Here is a 17,344-nt window from a genome sequence, read left to right on the forward strand (position 1 = left end):
CCCCCCCCCACCCCCTCACCCCCCCGGAAGTTTTGATTATTGATGATAGGTTAACAGACTCATTAACTCCCGCCTCCTGCCCATTTAGATGAGTGATAACCATTAGCTTAGATTTGTCTGAAAAAGAGGAAACAGCCCCGAGGGCCTGCGAGGGTCTGAAGGAGGTGACTGATCCCTTCGGACCCTTTGGAATTCTGCTTTGGTGTCTCCCAGGCGAGGTCAGAATGGCAAGAGCTGGGGGGCCGACCTCCTCTGCCGGTCGGAACGGATCGGGATCGGGAAGTCCGGGGTCTCGGTGAACTCGCTGCTTCCGCGAGGGGCACTCCATTGGCACCCCTCCTTCCTGTGACCCTTTGAATCTTAGTGATTCTCGAGACTTGGGTTACGTGCTGAACACTCAGTCTCTCCCAGCAGCTCAGGCCGCGCTCGGGGGTGTGCATTTTATTTTTACTTTCTCCCCCCATGTAGGTGATCTGTTTTCAAAGGCTGCCGCTGAAATCGTTTGCTCTCGGGCACTTTTTAAACAACGGTGACATAGTGAGAAGAAGATTAGGTGGGCCGCCGTAATGATTATAATTAAGTGACAGAGAGTGCTACGTGCCTAGGAAGCTGGAAACTCAGTGGGGAGGAGGGGCCTATCCCCAGGGAGAAGGCGCCCTTCAGGTTGAAAATCACGTCTTTAACCCCAGACTCTGCAGCTCTGAGGGAGGAAGACCTGGAGGGGGAGCGGCTCTGAGGGAGGGAGACCTGGGGGGGGAGCGGCTCTGAGGGAGGGAGACCTGGAGGGGGAGTAGCTCTGAGGGAGGGAGACCTGGAGGGGGAGTAGCTCTGAGGGAGGGAGACCTGGACGGGGAGTGGCTCTGAGGGAGGGAGACCTGGACGGGGAGCGGCTCTGAGGGAGGGAGACCTGGAGGGGGAATAGGTCTGTGGGAGGAAGACCTGGAGGGGGAATAGCTCTGTGGGAGGGAGACCTGGAGGGGGAGCGGCTCTGTGGGAGGGAGACCTGGAGGGGGAGTAGCTCTGTGGGAGGGAGACCTGGAGGGGGAGCGGCTCTGAGGGAGGAAGACCTGGAGGGGGAGCGGCTCTGAGGGACTGAGACCTGGAGGGGGAGCGGCTCTGAGGGAGGGAGACCTGGGGGGGGAGCGGCTCTGAGGGAGGGAGACCTGGAGGGGGAGCGGCTCTGAGGGAGGGAGACCTGGAGGGGGAGTAGCTCTGAGGGAGGGAGACCTGGAGGGGGAGCGGCTCTGAGGGAGGGAGACCTGGAGGGGGAATAGCTCTGTGGGAGGGAGACCTGGAGGGGGAGCAGCTCTGAGGGAGGGAGACCTGGAGGGGGAGCAGCTCTGTGGGAGGGAGACCTGGAGGGGGAGCAGCTCTGAGGGAGGGAGACCTGGAGGGGGAGCAGCTCTGTGGGAGGGAGACCTGGAGGGGGAGTAGCTCTGAGGGAGGGAGACCTGGAGGGGGAGCAGCTCTGTGGGAGGGAGACCTGGAGGGGGAGTAGCTCTGAGGGAGGGAGACCTGGAGGGGGAGCGGCTCTGAGGGAGGGAGACCTGGAGGGGGAGCAGCTCTGAGGGAGGGAGACCTGGAGGGGGAGCAGCTCTGTGGGAGGGAGACCTGGACGGGGAGCGGCTCTGTGGGAGGGAAACCTGGAGGGGGAGCAGCTCTGAGGGAGGGAGACCTGGAGGGGGAGCGGCTCTGTGGGAGGGAGACCTGGACGGGGAGCGGCTCTGTGGGAGGGAGACCTGGATGGGGAGCGGCTCTGTGGGAGGGAGACCTGGAGGGGGAATAGCTCTGTGGGAGGGAGACCTGGACGGGGGTTGTGGCTGTGGGTGCTTCTGGGGGCCAGCGGGGGTGCCCTGGTCAAACTGGACACACAAAAGTCCAGAGCATCTCCTTTGAAGCACGGATAGGTCGTGCTTTGTCATGGCCCCTTTACTGGGGGGAGACGAGTTGTTTGTGCCCCTGGAATGGTTTTGAGTTTTTTGTTTTGGTTTTGATTTTAATGCTGTTTTTGCTGCTGCTCGTGCCGGGGCCACACAACCCAGGCGGAGGAAGGAGGGTGAGGGACAGGGTGAGGGACGGGAGGACCAACGAATGGGCATCCCCTTCTCAGCTCTGGGGCGCCCGGGGGAGGTGGTGAGCTGGTAAACAGTGATGAAACCAGACCCCGAGGCTTCTCCCAGGGGGGTGTGCGATAGGACACGTGGGACTGGGAGTCGGAGGATCCGCCTGCTCATGGACGGATCTTCCTTCTTCTCTGGGCGGTTCAGCTGCGAGGCCTTCGGGAGAGCAGGCGGGGAGGTGCCTGCGGGTGTGTGTCAGGGCGAAGCTGGGCAGTTTCACTGTTGAATTGTCGTCTGACATTTCTAGCTCTGGCCCTGGTGTGTGTGTGTGTGTGTGTGTGTGTGTGTGTGTCTGCGCACACGTGTGTATATCACACCAACATCAACATCGATCGTTTTTCCAGTTTGAGCTCCTGCCCCGGCCTCGTGTGCCCTGGGTCTGTAAGGTGACCGGGGCCAGGCGTGGGGTCCCCAGGGGAAGACAAGTGGGTGGCCGAGGGGTGACTTTGCCGATCACTTTTTCTGACGTTGGTGTTCGTGGTCTCAGCACATTTGTGACACGAATATTATTATCACGTGTGAAAAAATGAAACACCGTCCTGCAGTGGAAACGTTTTAGAAAGCACCCGTCTTCCAAACCCAGCCTCCGCCGCCAGCGCTTAGCGCCTCATGTTGGCAGCCGCGCTTCACAGGACGGAGCAGATGGGCAGCAGAGTTTTTAAGATGCGGAGTGAGCTGGGCTTACGGCCCATTGGATGTGTCCACACCCGGAGGCTCCGAGAACGTGTGACATGAGCCTTCCCAGCAGTGGATGCATGAAAATTCCCGCTGGAGTTCCCTCCTGCCTGTGCTGCGGGAGGCGCCATGGCGCGGACACGAGGCTCATCAGACCTGTCCTCAAACTTGACCTTTTACTGTTTTTAAAGGGGCAGCTTCACTGAGATTTAATGGGTGCAGTTTGACATACAAACCTTCAAATTCTCACCACCATCAAGATGGTGAACACACTCATCACCCCAGAGTTTCCTGGCCCCCCCCCCCTCCATCTCTCCATCCTCCTGAAGCGACCACTGACCTAATTATTGTTCCTATAAAATAGTTGGAATTTACTAGGATTTTGTAAACGGAACCATCCGACATGTCCTCTCTTTAGTTGGTGTTCCTTCACTAAGCGTCGTCATTCTGAGAGTCGTTCCCGCGATTGTGTGCTGATGGAACGTGCCTTCTCACCACCGAACACGTGACATTGTGTGGTCCCACCGCAGTTTGTTCGTCCGTCTGTTGGTGGCATTTTGGTTGTGTAAGTTCTTGCTATTAAAGATGAGCTGCTAGACATGTCCATACACAAGTCTGTATGGACATGTGCTTTCCTTTTTCCGGTCAATACTGAGGAGTGGAATGGGGGAACATCGCATTTTAATTGGGAAGAACCCCGATTCCCTCACCGTGAGCTGTGTGCCCTTCATCTCATAGGCGTCATAGTTTTGGTCGGTGACACTGTCCGTCTGCCTTTGCCCTCCGAGCAGAACAGCCCAGTGAACATCCTGTATTCAGGTTGTGCCCGGCATCATTCAAGTTCTTCCCTTCGAAGCCGGCAGCCGCATCTGAGGCTGACGACAAGGAACAGAGGGATTCGGGGAGGGACGATGATAAGGCTCACAGCTCAGCAGCTGCACCGCCAGCTTGTGGAAGGGGAGGGGCCAGGAAACACGGGAACCCGGTGGGTGGGGCTCCTAGAGTCTCTCAGAGGGTTCAACTCCAGCAACCTGAGCCTCTGTGTGTGTGTCTTTTAAAAAATATGTATATTTTTTTATTGATTTCAGAGAGGAAGGAAGAGGGAGAGATAGAAACATCAATGATGAGAGAGAATCATTGATCACCTGCCCCCTGCACGCCCGCCACTGGGGATCGAACCCACAACCTGGAATTGAACTGTGACCTCCTGGTTCATAGGTTGACGCTCAACCACTGAGCCATGCCGGCTGGGTTTTTGTTTTTTTTTTTGTCGTGTTTGATTTTTTCCATTTTCTGTTAGCCTCTGTGTGTCTCTATTCACATTGCGAGGTCCCGACAGAAATCTCTCAGGCCCCCACGAGTGAGATGCTTCACCGGTGGCCCAGCCCCTGTGTCCGGGGGTCGGGGCAGGCGGCCGGGGGACCAGTTTTGAATTGAGCAGCAGCTGCCTGTCCTCCACCCGTAACCGTTTTCTGCACTAAGTGGGCCTGTGCAGGTGCCGTTGGGTGAGAGATACTCCAGCTGTCAGTTTTCCAGGCGTTACACCTCCCGTTGGAGCTGGCAGCCATGGCTGGGCATGGGCGTGTGGGGACACTCCCGCTCCCTCCTGAAGCTGCTGTTACATAAGATTTAGGTTCGCAATGAGGGTCACACCGCACGTTCCGGGAATTAGACTGACCCCCAGGCTCACTGTAACCTGGTGTGGAGGTGGCTTGGAGCCCCGAATGTATGGGGTTTCAGGAAGAACTGACTCTGCCGGAAGGTTTTCCACCCCCTCCTGGGCACCCATCCACACACCCTGTGTCCTGAGTTGACCAGCAGCTTGCACCGCCGCTCCCAGGCCCGGGAGGCGTGTGGACGCCGGGACACGCGCTCCGGGTCTGACGGCCGCGCTCCCTGCTTCCCTCCAGGGTCCGTGTTCACGCTGAAGGTCCAGGTGAATGACATCATCAGCCGCCAGCCCCTGAGCCGGGCGGTGGTCGAGGTGTTTGTCAACCACACGAAGACGAATTCCGCCGCCACCGGGAGCCAGGGCTCCGTGCTGGTCCGCGTGCCCTTCGCGCTGGGCCTGGGCCTCACCATCCTGGCGCACAAGGTCGGCTACGTGCTGGCCCCGCTGGCCTGGAGGCCCGGCCAGATGCCAAGTAAGCGAGGGGCGGGGTGCCCGTCCCAGCCGCGCCCTCCGCCCTCCGGGGGCCTCGGTTCTGCTAAGTGCACAGGAATGTCTGCGGGATCATACAACTTGGGTCAGAAAGGAGTGCCCGTTCCCTTCCCTCTCAAATATATTTTATTGATCTCAGCCAGGAAGGGAGAGGGAGAGGGAGATGGAAACATCCATGATGAGAGTCATGGACCGGCTGCCTCCTGCATGCCCCACTCTGGGGATGGAGCCGCCACCCGGGCCTGTGCCCCGACCAGGAATCGAACCCTGACCTCCTGGTTCATAGGTGGACACCCAACCCCACCGGCCTGGCTCACAGTTTGTTTGTTTTTTTACCACTTTTTAGGGTCTTGCTGGAGCAGATCTATGCATGTCTGCCTCCCCCCTCTCCCCGGCTTAGTAACGTCTCTCCATTGTGCTGTATTTCACAGTATATTCATCAGTGACGCTTTCACTGTTCCCGCAAAGCCAAGCAAATATATGGCTGTTTGAAGACACCGTTTTAATTACTGGAAAGTTAGCCGGTAAGTGTAACGCTTTCTCCTCGGCTAACAAGTCCAGTTGAGGTGGTTACTCGGACAACTGCACGTCCGCAGGGACGAGCCACTGCGGGTCCTAAGGTGGGAAAATCTAAATGGATCAGGTTGTTTTTCCTTCCAGATGCCAAATCTCAACCAAGCGCCCAGTTTTCAAAAGCCTTCATCCAGCTCCCAGACAGCCACCACCTGGGCAACGTGACCGGCTACCTCACCGTCCTGCAGCAGTTTCTGAAAATGGACAGTTTCCTGTATACGACCGGAGTCACGCTGAACAAATCAGGTGCTGTCTCCTTTCTCGCAGGAGGGTCATCTGTAGGAGACAGTACCCAAGCCTCTCGTCAAAGCCGCCGCAGCGATTTAGGGCGGACGCTCGCTGAGGCTCGGGGCGGGGGGGGTGGGGGGGTGGGGGGGGCGGTGCGGGGAGGGGGGTGGCACTTCGGAAACACAGGCCAGTGGTTAGATACCTCGTAAATTAAAAAATACATTTAAAAATGGAAATTTGACGTAGAGCAGTGGTTCTCAACCTCCTGGCCCTTTAAATACAGCTCCTCATGTTGTGACCCAACCATAAAATTATTTTCGTGGCTACTTCATACCTGTCATGTTGCTACTGTGATGAACCGTCATGTAAATATCTGACATGCAGGATGGTCTTGGGGGACCCCTGTGAAAGGGTCGTTCGACCGCCAAAGGGGTCGCGACCCACAGGTTGAGAACCGCTGAGTTAGAGCAATGTGCACATGTCTTTTTATAATTTTATGCACCGTCTGTGCGTCCGTATCACATGGGTGAGAAGTGTCCGTCACGGGCCGCCCTGGCTGGACGAGAGGAGCCAGGTGTTGGGCCCGTACGCATGCTGCCGGCAGGGAGCCACACCCGTGTTCACGTCGACGTCAATAAACGGCCTCTTTCAGGTTTTGAGAGCATCGAGCTGACGCCGCTGGCCGCGGTGTGCGTGAAGATGTACTCGGGCGGCAGGGAGCTCCAGGTGGCCGGCTCCGTGCAGCTTTCGCTCCCGATTCTCCACCCCCAGGGCGTGAGGCCGGGGGACCCCCTCCCCGCCTGGACCTTTGACATGAACACAGGTGTGTGACGAGAGAGGCGTTCTGGATGCTTTTCTTGTGAATGCTGGATCGTAGAAGTAGGTTTCCGCACTTTTGTTTCAGCTTTAGTGAAGGGTAACCAACAAGTGAAATGTCTATTTAATGGAGAATAAAGTAACTCAAAAGGCCTCATGGTTGAAAACAGCCCTCTCACCAGGGTTGTTTGTAAGCACATCCCTTACTGGGCCTCAGCTTCCTACACGTTGAGTGAGAGGTTGTTTGAAATCACTTTGAAGATCTTGTTTGAGTGCTGATTTCAGGTTATTCCTCCTGGCAAAGGCCGTTGCCTCTACTGTACCTTCCAGCGAAAAGAATTTTTGGGTTGATTTATCACATATGCAAACACTGCATACACTATACCTGCCTAAAGGGAATCCCAGAACAGGTGGCAGATAACCAACCACCTGTCGGATTTCACTACTCACATCCTTACGATAATCGCAATAGGCACAATTTAAATATGTTTTTATTGACTTCAGAGAGGAAGGCAGAGGGAGAGAGAGATAAAACATCGATGATGAGAAAGAATCATTGATTGGCTGCCTCCTGCACACCCCACACTGGGGATCGAGCCCACAACACAGACATGACCTCCTGACCGGGAATCAAACCATGACCTCCTGGTTCATGGGTCAACACTCAACCATCGAGCCACACCGGTTGGGCTCAATAGGCACAATTTAAACATTATTTGGAGAGTTTTGATTTCCTAAAACATCCTGTACTTATTTGTAATGATTTTATTTTGTGTAGTCATAGCAAATCATTCAAATCATTTTATGTAATATCTTATTATCATAGGTACTATAGTACCATGTGACATATAATGCATATATTATCCCATGGTAATATATTGCTACAGTTTTCATAATTTTTGAAAAAAGTCCTGCAAGGTGCTCTCTACATGACTCTCAGCAAACTCCTCCAGCTCTAAAGGGACAGGTACCGACTATAACTGCTTGGCATCTTCTCTGACCTTTCTTGTAGGTACTTGGATCAGTCACGGCCGGGGAGTGGTCAAGGACTACAATAATCACTTAATCTGGACGTACGAAGCGCCGCATTTGGGCTACTGGATAGCAGCTCCGCTTCCAGGAACTAGAGGTGCGTAAAAATGAAACAAAAAGTAATTAAAAACGCGACCCCCAAGCAGCCACGCTGGCACTGATGGCAGCCGACCTCGTTATAAGCATTGCACTCGCTGAGGTGCAGCGTGCACACGGCTTCCGGGCTCTGGGTGTCCACTTCGTCTGCTCCGTGGTCATAAGAAAAGTTAGGCTCTGTGAGCTCTAAGGTCTCTTGGAGCTACGATAGCTGGTGAATATGAAGTATGTTCGATCAAGTCTTCTCTCTCTCTCTCTCTCTCTCTCTCTTTCTTTTTTTTAAGTGAGCCAGGTCTTTATAGTGGATATAGCAGGAGTTAAATTTTCTCAGGGAGCACCATCAGAGATCACAGAACATCTATATGTAAAAAGCCTAAGCGACCGTCTGAATGTTTGACCATCTGACCAGTAGCTATGACGCACAATGACCACCAGGGGGCAGACGTTCAACGTAGGAGCTGCCGAGCTGTGGTGACTTGGCAGCTGCGGTTCTCGGGTGACGCACCCAGAACCAGAGAGGAGAGAGCTTGATTCCGGGGTGCATCATCCGAGAACCGCCCTCTGGCAATCCGGGACCCCTCAGGGGGTGTCAGAGAGCCGGTTTTGGCTCAATCCTCGCAGGCCAGGCCGAGGGACCCTGCCGTGCACCGGGCCTCAGGGTTCCATATAAAACATGAACTTCGCAGTTACAGCTTTCTTTCATACATTTCAGCGAGTAGCTGAGCGTTCTTGTTGTCTTGATATGATAACTCAGCTAAATAGTTGCTAAGGAGATATGCACTCAAAACAGTGGGTACAAACAGGGGAGCTGAATAAAGGCAGAGAAAAAAGTCATTCCCTGTCATCTAGTACAGCGGTCGCCAACTGGTGGTCCGCGAGTTCCGAAAGGTTGGTGACTGCTGGTCTGGGAGTAAAGAAAAGATAAAACCCGTCAGCAGATCAGCAAGGAACAGAGTTACAGTGCCAGAGCCCGCATCGGAGCCAGGGCATCTGGTGGGAGTCGTGCCCGGTGTTGCTGGATGGCTCCAGGCAGCCCTTCTGGGCCACCGTTCCTCCTCCTGCAGCGACAGTGTCAGACCCACAGTACGAACGGGCTTGGTTTCCTCCTGCAGCCAGGTTTCTGAAGGCCGAGAGGACACTGTCTTTTCTGAGTTCACTTTTTGTGAATAATTTCTGCCCAGACCAGTGAGGGCACCTGGTTGCCGGGAGGGGGACAGGCTCTGGGTGATTGAGACGCAGCAAGGGCGAGGGGGGCCCACGGGGCGCTGGGGAGGCCGAGGAAGCAGGTGCCAGGAGGCAGGGTCCCCACGCCGGCTCAGGCCCACCCGACGCCGTCACTGGCTCTGCCTCGCGATGGCGGACTCACCCTCTGCCGTCCTGTCCTCACACGCTCCTGCCTCCCAGGGAGGGAGACTGTGGGGGCCCGGGCCTGGGCCCTGAGCACAGCCCTGGGGGGAGGAAGGGCTGCGGATAAGCGTGTCCCAGGCTGCTCCCCAGGTAAGGCAGGCGACACCCGGGGAAGATGGGCCTGCCGTGTGGGCGGGCAGAGGTGGACGAGACCCGAGGACGGCCCAGGAGGCGTGCTCTGTCAGATCCGGGAGGAAGGAGCCTCTCAGGTTTCTAGATGTAACAAGGCGCCCAGTGACACCACGTGCACCTGAGGACATCCGGCGGGTGCCTGTGCCTTGTGCAGCTCTCAGAAGACGCAAGCACTGCATGTTTTAGCCATCGAGTCTTCTTTTTTAAAAACATTTTATTTATTTATTTAAAAAATATTTTTATTAATCTCAGAGAGGAAGGGGGAGGGAAAGAGAGAGGGAAACATCAATGATGAGAGAGAATCATGGATCGGCGCCTCCTGCAGGCCCCCCACTGGGGGGTCGAGCTCACAACCCCGGGCCTGTGCCCTGAACGCGGAATCGAACCGTGACCTCCTGGTTCACAGGCCGACGTTCAACCACTGAGCCAGCCGGCCGGGCTAAGTCTTCTTAAATAAAGAGAAGTCCTCTAGCCGGCTGCAGGTGCCCTGGCTGCACCAGGCCCCTGGCCCCTGGGCCTTGGGGTGGGGACTGGCATAAATCGAGTTGCCTCCGGGCTTCCCTGCAGCCAGTGTTGCCAAGGCAACTTCCCGGCCTTCAGCCTCTGCTCTTGTCCCCCACCTCCTCCTCCTGTAGCTTGTGGGTTTGCGATCTCCAAAAACAAAGCAAAACAAAACCTCAGTGCGCTTCCGGGAAGTTTGGGGGGAGTGAAAGCTGAGTGCCCAGGCCGTCCCTCCATCTAATCGTGGGTCAGAGAGTTAATCCTGGGAGTGCCTGGCTCCGGGCCGGGAGGCGGCTGTCCCAGGCCCCAGGCCGGCAGGACCCTCCCAGCGCACACGCCCACCGGGACCATGACGCGGTGACGCTCACACACCTTTCTCCGCGGCTCCTGTCCTCACATGCATCACGGTGTCTGTTCATGTGAAGACTCTCAGTTTTTCTGAAATTAAAAAAAAGGTTTTAACGTTCATTGTTTTACTGACAGTCTTCGCATTTTAAACTGTGCAAGGAACAAGACATTTTTAAAAATTGAATTTATTGGGGTGACATTAGTTAATAAAACCAAGCAAGACTTGTTCTTAAGTGAAGCTGAATTTGGTGTTCGCGTAGGAGAACTGTGAGCCCTGAACCATGTCGGTCCACGGGCGGTTCTCTCCGTGTGGGTTCTGACCTCAGTGCTGACGACATTATTATTCAGAAATTAGAGGGGGTTGCCTTTGTCCTCACGATGCAAAATACCACGCGGCCTTGCCAGCTGTCCAGCCTCATCCCATCCCGGTTTGCAACTAGAATGAAATATTGATGAGAAAGAACAGTTAATATTTAATGTAACCCTTCAACTCAGCGAACACCACACCATTTCTTGTCTAACAGAGATCGCCTGAGGAGCACTTGGGCTTTGTAGGGAGGAAGTACAACGTTTTTGGGGGGGTATTTTTATTTTATTTTTTTTATTTTATGTTATTATTTTTTAAAATATATATGTAATTTTTATTGATTTCAGAGAGGAATGGAGAGGGAGAGAGGGATAGAAACATCAATGATGAGAGAGAATCATGGATCGGCTCCTCCTGCACGCCCCCTACTGGGGATCAAGCCTGCAACCTGGGCATGTGCCCTTGACCCAAACTGAACCCAGGACCCTTCAGTCCACAGGCTGACGCTCTATCCACTGAGCCAAACCGGCCAGGGCTATTTATTTATATTTTAAATAATTCTTTATTGTTGAAAGTATTACATATGTCCCCTTTTTTCTACCATTGACCCCCCTAGCCCGCCCCTGCCCCCCACCCCAGGCCTTCAGCACCCCACTGTCTGTGGCCATGGCCCATGCATATGTGCACACAAGGTCTTTGGTTGATCCCCTCCCACCCACCACCCTCCCCGCCTTCCCTCCGAGATTCCCCCCTCTGTTCCATGCTTCCATGTCTCCGGATCCACTTGGTTCATCCGTTTGTTACTGAGAGAGAAGTGTACCTTCCCCTAAACATACACCTGAAACAACCAATTTACACCGTGACCTTATGAACTGTACAAGCTGGATACCTTTCCGAACGAGGTTAGAGTTTGGTCTGAGCTTTTGTCTTGGAAAAACTGGATCAGGTGCTGAAGGAGAGGGAGGTTCCCCCTGAGACCGACTTCCATCCCTTCTGCTGCGGCTCCTGCTGCAGGCAGGTCTCCGGCCTGGGGAGCGCTGTGCTCTGCCGGACACTCGGGGCAGCCTGAGTGTCGCTGCCTTTGCCGGCGCTGACCGGGGTCTGAAACAGGCGCTGACCCCTGGAGTCTTAGTCTGCAGGTTTCTGAACAGCGGGGGGTGGATGTGGTGACCCCTTCCAGGAGCTGAGTGTCGCTGTCCAGTCCAGGGTGGCCCTTCACGGGCTGGGTACCTGCTGGGGCTGTGAGGGAGCGTGGTCGATACAGAAATCTGTTTTCATGTGAATCTCAAGTAGAATTCTCTCTGAGAGTCAATGAGAAAACAGCCCCAGGGGAAGGTGACAAAGTACTAATACGTGTGACTTCCTTTTCGTGTCATTTGCTTGTTTCTGCGGAACCGCTCAGGCCAGGGCGGCGGCGGAGAGTCCCCGGACATCGCCGCCTACCACACGGTGTTCCTGACGGCCATCCTGGGGGGCACGGTCGTCATCGTCGTCGGCTTCTTCGCGGTGCTGCTGTGCTATTGCAGGTGCGCGGGCCCCACACCCTCCGTCACAGGATGGGCCGGCGTGAGCTGCGGGTTACACAGTGTAGTCTTAGGACTGGGTGGGCTCTTCACAGCAGGGGGTTAACCAGGAGGGGGGGGCGTCCACCAGCATCGCCCGGGGTGCCGTGTGGTGGGCTGGCTGCCGAAGGGGCTTCCAGGTTGTGAGCTGTGAACACTGTGCCCCTTCTCCTCCCCCACCCACCCCTGCAGGGACAGGTGCGGTCCTCCCCAGAAGAGGGACAGGACGGTCACCAAGCTGGAGGCCCTCAGGAGAGACCAGACCACGTCCACCACGCACATCCAGCACATCGGCTCGGCCAAGGCCGCCCTGAGAGCCGAGGACAGGGGGAGCCCGTCCCGCAGCCCGCAGAGACCCGGCCCGGCCAGGCCCGACGCGGAGGAGCGCGCGGCCCTGGTGAAGACGCGGGAGCACTTCCAGCTCTACGGGGAGGACGCGGCCTTCCTGCCCGCCCACCAGAGGACGCCCGCGCCCGCCTCGGAGCCCCGGCCGCCGGCACGCGCCCCGGGCAGCCTGGCCCCCCGGGGGGAGGCCGAGGAGGAGACGCGGCACCTGGCGGGGCCCCCGCTCCCCGAGCAGCTGCTGCACCTGTACGGCCAGCCCCTCGCCGTCCTGCAGGGCGCGGACCTCTTCGCCCCCGAGCAGCTCCAGCTCCCGGCCGCCCGGCCGGCCACGCTGCCCCGCAAGGGGCCGCTGCTCTACGGGCCGCTGCGGGCGCCGGGCCCGGGGGAGCCCTCGGCGCAGACGCTGCCCCCGGCGCCCGGGCTCGCCCCCGCCCCGCCGGCCCGGGAGGAGGGTCCCCCGCCGGGCCCCCCGTGGGGCCGCTACCCCAGCAGCCTCCTGGAGTCGGTGTCGGTGCCGGGCGCGCTCAACGAGGAGCTGCAGGGCCGGTCGGAGCGCGCGCGCCGGGCGCTGTCCCCGCCGCCGCCCCGCCCGCACCCGCGCGCCTGGTTCGTGTCGCTGGACGGGCAGCCGGTGGCCCCGGTGCGCCACTCGTTCATCGACCTGCAGCGCGGCCGCCGCGGCCACGGCCACGGCCACAGCCACAGCCACGACGCCAGCCTGGACTCGGGCGTGGACATGCACGAGCCCCACGCGGGCCCGGGCCGGCGGCTGGAGCGCGAGCGGACCTTCCTGCGCGGCGCCGCCACCCGCGCGCTCGACCTGGAGGACGCGGACCTGAGCGGCAGCGAGAGCGGCACCGCCGGCTGCTCCCCCGAGGACCCCGCGCCGGACGGAGGGGGGCCCCTCCCCGAGCGCCCCGGGGAGGAGGAGGCCCCCGGGAGCCGGGGCGCCGGGGACGGGGACGAGGCGGCAGCCGGCACCTCCCCCGCCAGGAAGAGGGGGCGCCCGCCGCTCCCCAAGAGGGACAGCAAGGCGAGCATCTGGAGGAAGCGGGAGGGGCGCCCCCTGCTCCCCACCAACTAGCCCCACCCCGCCCGGCTGGAGGGCCCCCTCGCCCTGCTGTTCATGCTCCATTCGGTGTAAATCGCAGGAGGAACTTCTTTTTAAATATGTTTTTATTGATTTCAGAGAGAGAGAGAGAAACGTCAGTGATGAGAGAGCATCGTGGACCCGCTGCCTCCTGCGCGCCCCCCACTGCGGCTGGAGCCGCAACCGGGCCTGTGCCCATGACCGGAATTGAACCCGGGCCTTTCGTCCACAGGCTGACGCTCTATCCACTGAGCCACACTGGCCAGGGCTAATGTATTGTTTATTGATGTCAGAGAGGAAGGAAGAGGGAGAGAGAAACATCAGTGATGAGAGAGAATCATGGACAGGCTGCCTCCTGCACGCCCCCCACTGGGGCTGGAGCCGCAACCCAGGCCTGTGCCCTGACCGGGAATCCAACCCTGACCTCCTGGTTCCTAGGTCCACGCTCAACCCTGAGCCAGCCGGCCGGTCCAATATGAGCCTGAGGAGTGAGGCCGACCGGTCCAGAGGCCCTGAGCGGAGTGAACAGTGAAATGGGAGCTCGGCCGCGAGGGAGGGAGGCACCCCGGACGGCTTCTGGCCCACTCTCCGCACCCAAGTGCTCACAGCCTAGAACAGCTCCCCGGGTTCGTGGTCTGGGAGTGTGGCCCCGGCAGCCCCTCTCCCCGACTCCCTTAAGGCCGCTGTGGGATGTGCACCCCAAAGCTGCCTCCATGAGAAAGGGTTGCTCCGCTCTGAGGACACCCCGTGAAGCCGTGGGGATGAAACCGCTCTTCAGGTGACACATGGCCGCTCTGTTTCCACCGCCTGCCCTGGACACACCGGACCAGTTCTGGGCTGACGTCTTTCTAGAGTTTGAAGCCACTCAACCTTACAATACAGCATGTGTATTGTATCGACCCCAAAGGGAACCCCATATTCACACAAGATGGGCAAGAAGCGACTTGGTTGCTAGAGAGGGCAACTCCAGAGCAGACGGTAAGGTGATATTTGTTATTTAGAAATCTGAGAGATGGATGCTCTGATACTAAATTTTTATTTTAAAACTTCTTTTTCCTTCCCTCAAAAGTGAAATGAGCTTAGCTGTCCAGGAAAACTTTACACCCATCTAGAGAGAGAGAGAGAGAGAAACTCATCAAGCGTACCTTTAGTTTCAACTCTGATACATGGAAGCGAAAATCAATTCTAAGATACGTCTCTTATTAACAAAAATTCTGTCACTAAAATGCTATTAAACTTGATTTTTTTTAAAAGATCAATAAATCAAAAATGTTTCTTATGAACGTTAGAACATTAACAGAGTGTGTGGAACTAAAGGAAATAGCATTGCATCTTTTTTCTTAAATGTTGATGAGCTAAAAAATGTCATTTCCCTGAGACTCAAAAATACCTTTGGGATATTAGGTGTGTGTATAGATTTTTTTCTGTTAATATTCATAAGAGATGTTTGAAAAAAACAGTTTCAATTTCATGGGAAAAGTTTTTTTCATAAAACGCTTGGAGCCTTAGCAGCACCCCCATCCCCCCCCCCCCCCCCCCCCCCAGTTTTGGAAGTCATATGTCCCTGTCCACTTCATTTCATCATAGCGAAGAATTCCGTGTGAACACATGCAGCTGTTTATAGTTATGTTTCCCGCTCCAAGTTATTCCTAGATCCTAAAATAAATCCCTTCTTAATTAAAATCAACACATCCCATTTTTCTTAAAATTTCCACAAAGGCCAGTGCCTGAAGCAGATCCCCCTTTTCCTTGGGGGAAAAATGGGGAAGCAATGGCTTCATTTCTCATCCTGCTGATCAACATGAGAGCAACAGAGAGACCCAAGGCACACAGATGGAAAGAACCAAAAGGAGCCACCTTCGCTTAGAGGAGAAGTAGGTGCGCCATGAAAGGGATCACTTTCCAAGAGGGGACTTCAGCCAGTGCCTGTACCCCCTGCTGAGGCCTCTAGCTGCCCCCCCCCCCGCCCCATACCCCCTGCTGAGGCCTCTAGCTGCCCCCCCCCCCCGCCCCATACCCCCTGCTGAGGCCTCTAGCTGCCCCCCCCCCCCCGCCCCATACCCCCTGCTGAGGCCTCTAGCTGCCCCCCCCCCCCCGCCCCATACCCCCTGCTGAGGCCTCTAGCTGCCCCCCCCGCCCCATACCCCCTGCTGAGGCATCTAGCTGCCCCCCCCACCCCCTGCTGAGGCATCTAGCCCAGGGGCACAGTGACCCTGTCTCCCAGCCCCTAGTGGAGAAGTGTTTGGGGATCCCAGGCTGACACTGAGTTGTGTGTGAGGTAGTGGGGAGGCCCCCATCAGAGGAGGCTTCTCACGGGTCTTACACTGAGACACGGTAGGAGCCGCTCCGAGGAACTGGGGGCACGGCCGGGACTCAGGCTGTGGAAGTGCCTTGAGGAGACGGGCTGTGTCAGGGGGACCCCATTTTCCCTCAAGGTGCATCCTCGCTCTCTCGGCCAGCCCAGCCCAGCCCAGCCCCAGCAGACGTGTTTTCACTAAGAACAGGGACCTGTTCCTTCACGTGGGGATGGTGCCATCGGCGTGCACGTAGCGTTTCTCTTTCTTTTGTGGATTCCTGTTTGAATGCAGTTCGTATCAGTAGTTTATCTTGGAGTGAGAAACCATCGAGTGGAAAGTTTCACTTCATCCACATCTTAAACGTATGTCTCTCCCTCGTCTAAGTAGAGATGTGTCCTCTCGGCTCAGGGAGGGGCTGTCCGTGGCTAGAGGGGCGTACTGTTCGCATGTGCCCTCACTCTCGTGTGAAGGAACGAGAAGAGGTGACCCCAAGGGCTTTTCCAGAAATGCATTGTTTGGTTTCAGAATAAAACCCTATTTTTTTATGTGCCGCACGTTCTGTCCTCCCCTGGGCAGCACAGGCCTTTCCCTTTCCCAACGGTTAACGGTTAACCATGTGCACCTTCCCCTTGGCGAGTGGCTCACGCATTTCCTGTGCAGAAGACGAAGCCACCGACTTCTCCTTCCCCCGTGATGATGAGCCTGCACCGCGTACCCCTTTCTTACGATGCTAGAGGGAAACCAACCCGGGCTTTTGCAAACGTAAACCTGGAGAATTTTGGTCACAAATGGTTCGCATTTGTGGATCCTTTGTACATACTTTGCATATATCTGAAAAGCGAACGTCTCCCTGGATTCCCCGATGGGTCCGTGTACGAAAGCACAGCGACATGTATTTTTGAACGCATCGTAGGACCTTGAGACTTATAAAGCCCGTTTTTACGACGCTGAGGCAGTTGTGTCGGGATCACCCCCTTTTGTCATTCACAGCACACCGCACAGGCACGCGTGTGGAGGAGTCGGAGCGCCTCTCCGCCCTGGCAGTCATCTTCGGGTCACTTCCCGGGTCCGAGTCCCCTGGGATCGACGCACCTGACTGTTTCAGGGACCCGTGGCCAACCAGTACCCCTCAAAACCCCCCCGAGGGTGACGCCCAGAGTCACGCCTGCCTTTTTAGGGGACGAGTCACACGCTGGCCCGTGCACTTGCTGTCTCTGTAGAGAACCTGACTGTGCATGTCCGGCGCAGACCGAGCGCTGACAGCTCGCCCTCTGACTCCAAGTGTTTTTAGCTTTTGTATTCTCTCGTCAGAGGAGGCCCCATCCCTGTGTGTACTTACGGCCGTTACTACTGTATTCACTGCTGAAAACTGGAACCACCTGAAGATTTGTAAAATGTCACACATAGTTCATTAAAGATAATGAGATAAACCTGAAAATGTACTCGATGCGTTGTTTACTTTGGGCAAACGACGACATATTCCTCTCTAAGTTGTCATTTAATCCAGGAAGAACGCAAGTATTAATTTTTAATTTATTCTGCTCCCTACAGTAAAAGCAGCATCATACCTCTGATCACCCCTTGTTGATAGGATGAACTTGCTCTCTCTCTTTGCTTGTTGTGTTCTCCAAAGTTCACATGAGATAGACGTATT

The 17,344-nt window shown here is 56.4% G+C and overlaps 1 protein-coding gene across 1 annotated transcript in view; it reads left to right on the top strand.

Moving 5' to 3' along the window:
* The window catches only part of FAM171B (family with sequence similarity 171 member B), a 29,693-nt gene extending 16,216 nt beyond the window's left edge, over window positions 1-13,477 (top strand). The window contains exons 2-8 of the mRNA XM_070421657.1: window positions 4,706-4,939; window positions 5,388-5,480; window positions 5,617-5,775; window positions 6,410-6,580; window positions 7,586-7,702; window positions 11,799-11,922; window positions 12,151-13,477. Of these exons, the coding sequence (XP_070277758.1) occupies window positions 4,706-4,939; window positions 5,388-5,480; window positions 5,617-5,775; window positions 6,410-6,580; window positions 7,586-7,702; window positions 11,799-11,922; window positions 12,151-13,387 (2,135 nt within the window). The 3' untranslated portion in view covers window positions 13,388-13,477. The remainder of the gene's footprint in view (window positions 1-4,705; window positions 4,940-5,387; window positions 5,481-5,616; window positions 5,776-6,409; window positions 6,581-7,585; window positions 7,703-11,798; window positions 11,923-12,150) is intronic.
* Window positions 13,478-17,344: the final 3,867 nt, after the last annotated feature.

The sequence above is a fragment of the Myotis yumanensis genome, unplaced genomic scaffold, assembly GCF_028538775.1.
Source record: "Myotis yumanensis isolate MYYU_CA2020_CCGP unplaced genomic scaffold, mMyoYum1.0.hap1 SCAF_8, whole genome shotgun sequence".
Classification (NCBI taxonomy): Eukaryota; Metazoa; Chordata; class Mammalia; order Chiroptera; family Vespertilionidae; genus Myotis; species Myotis yumanensis.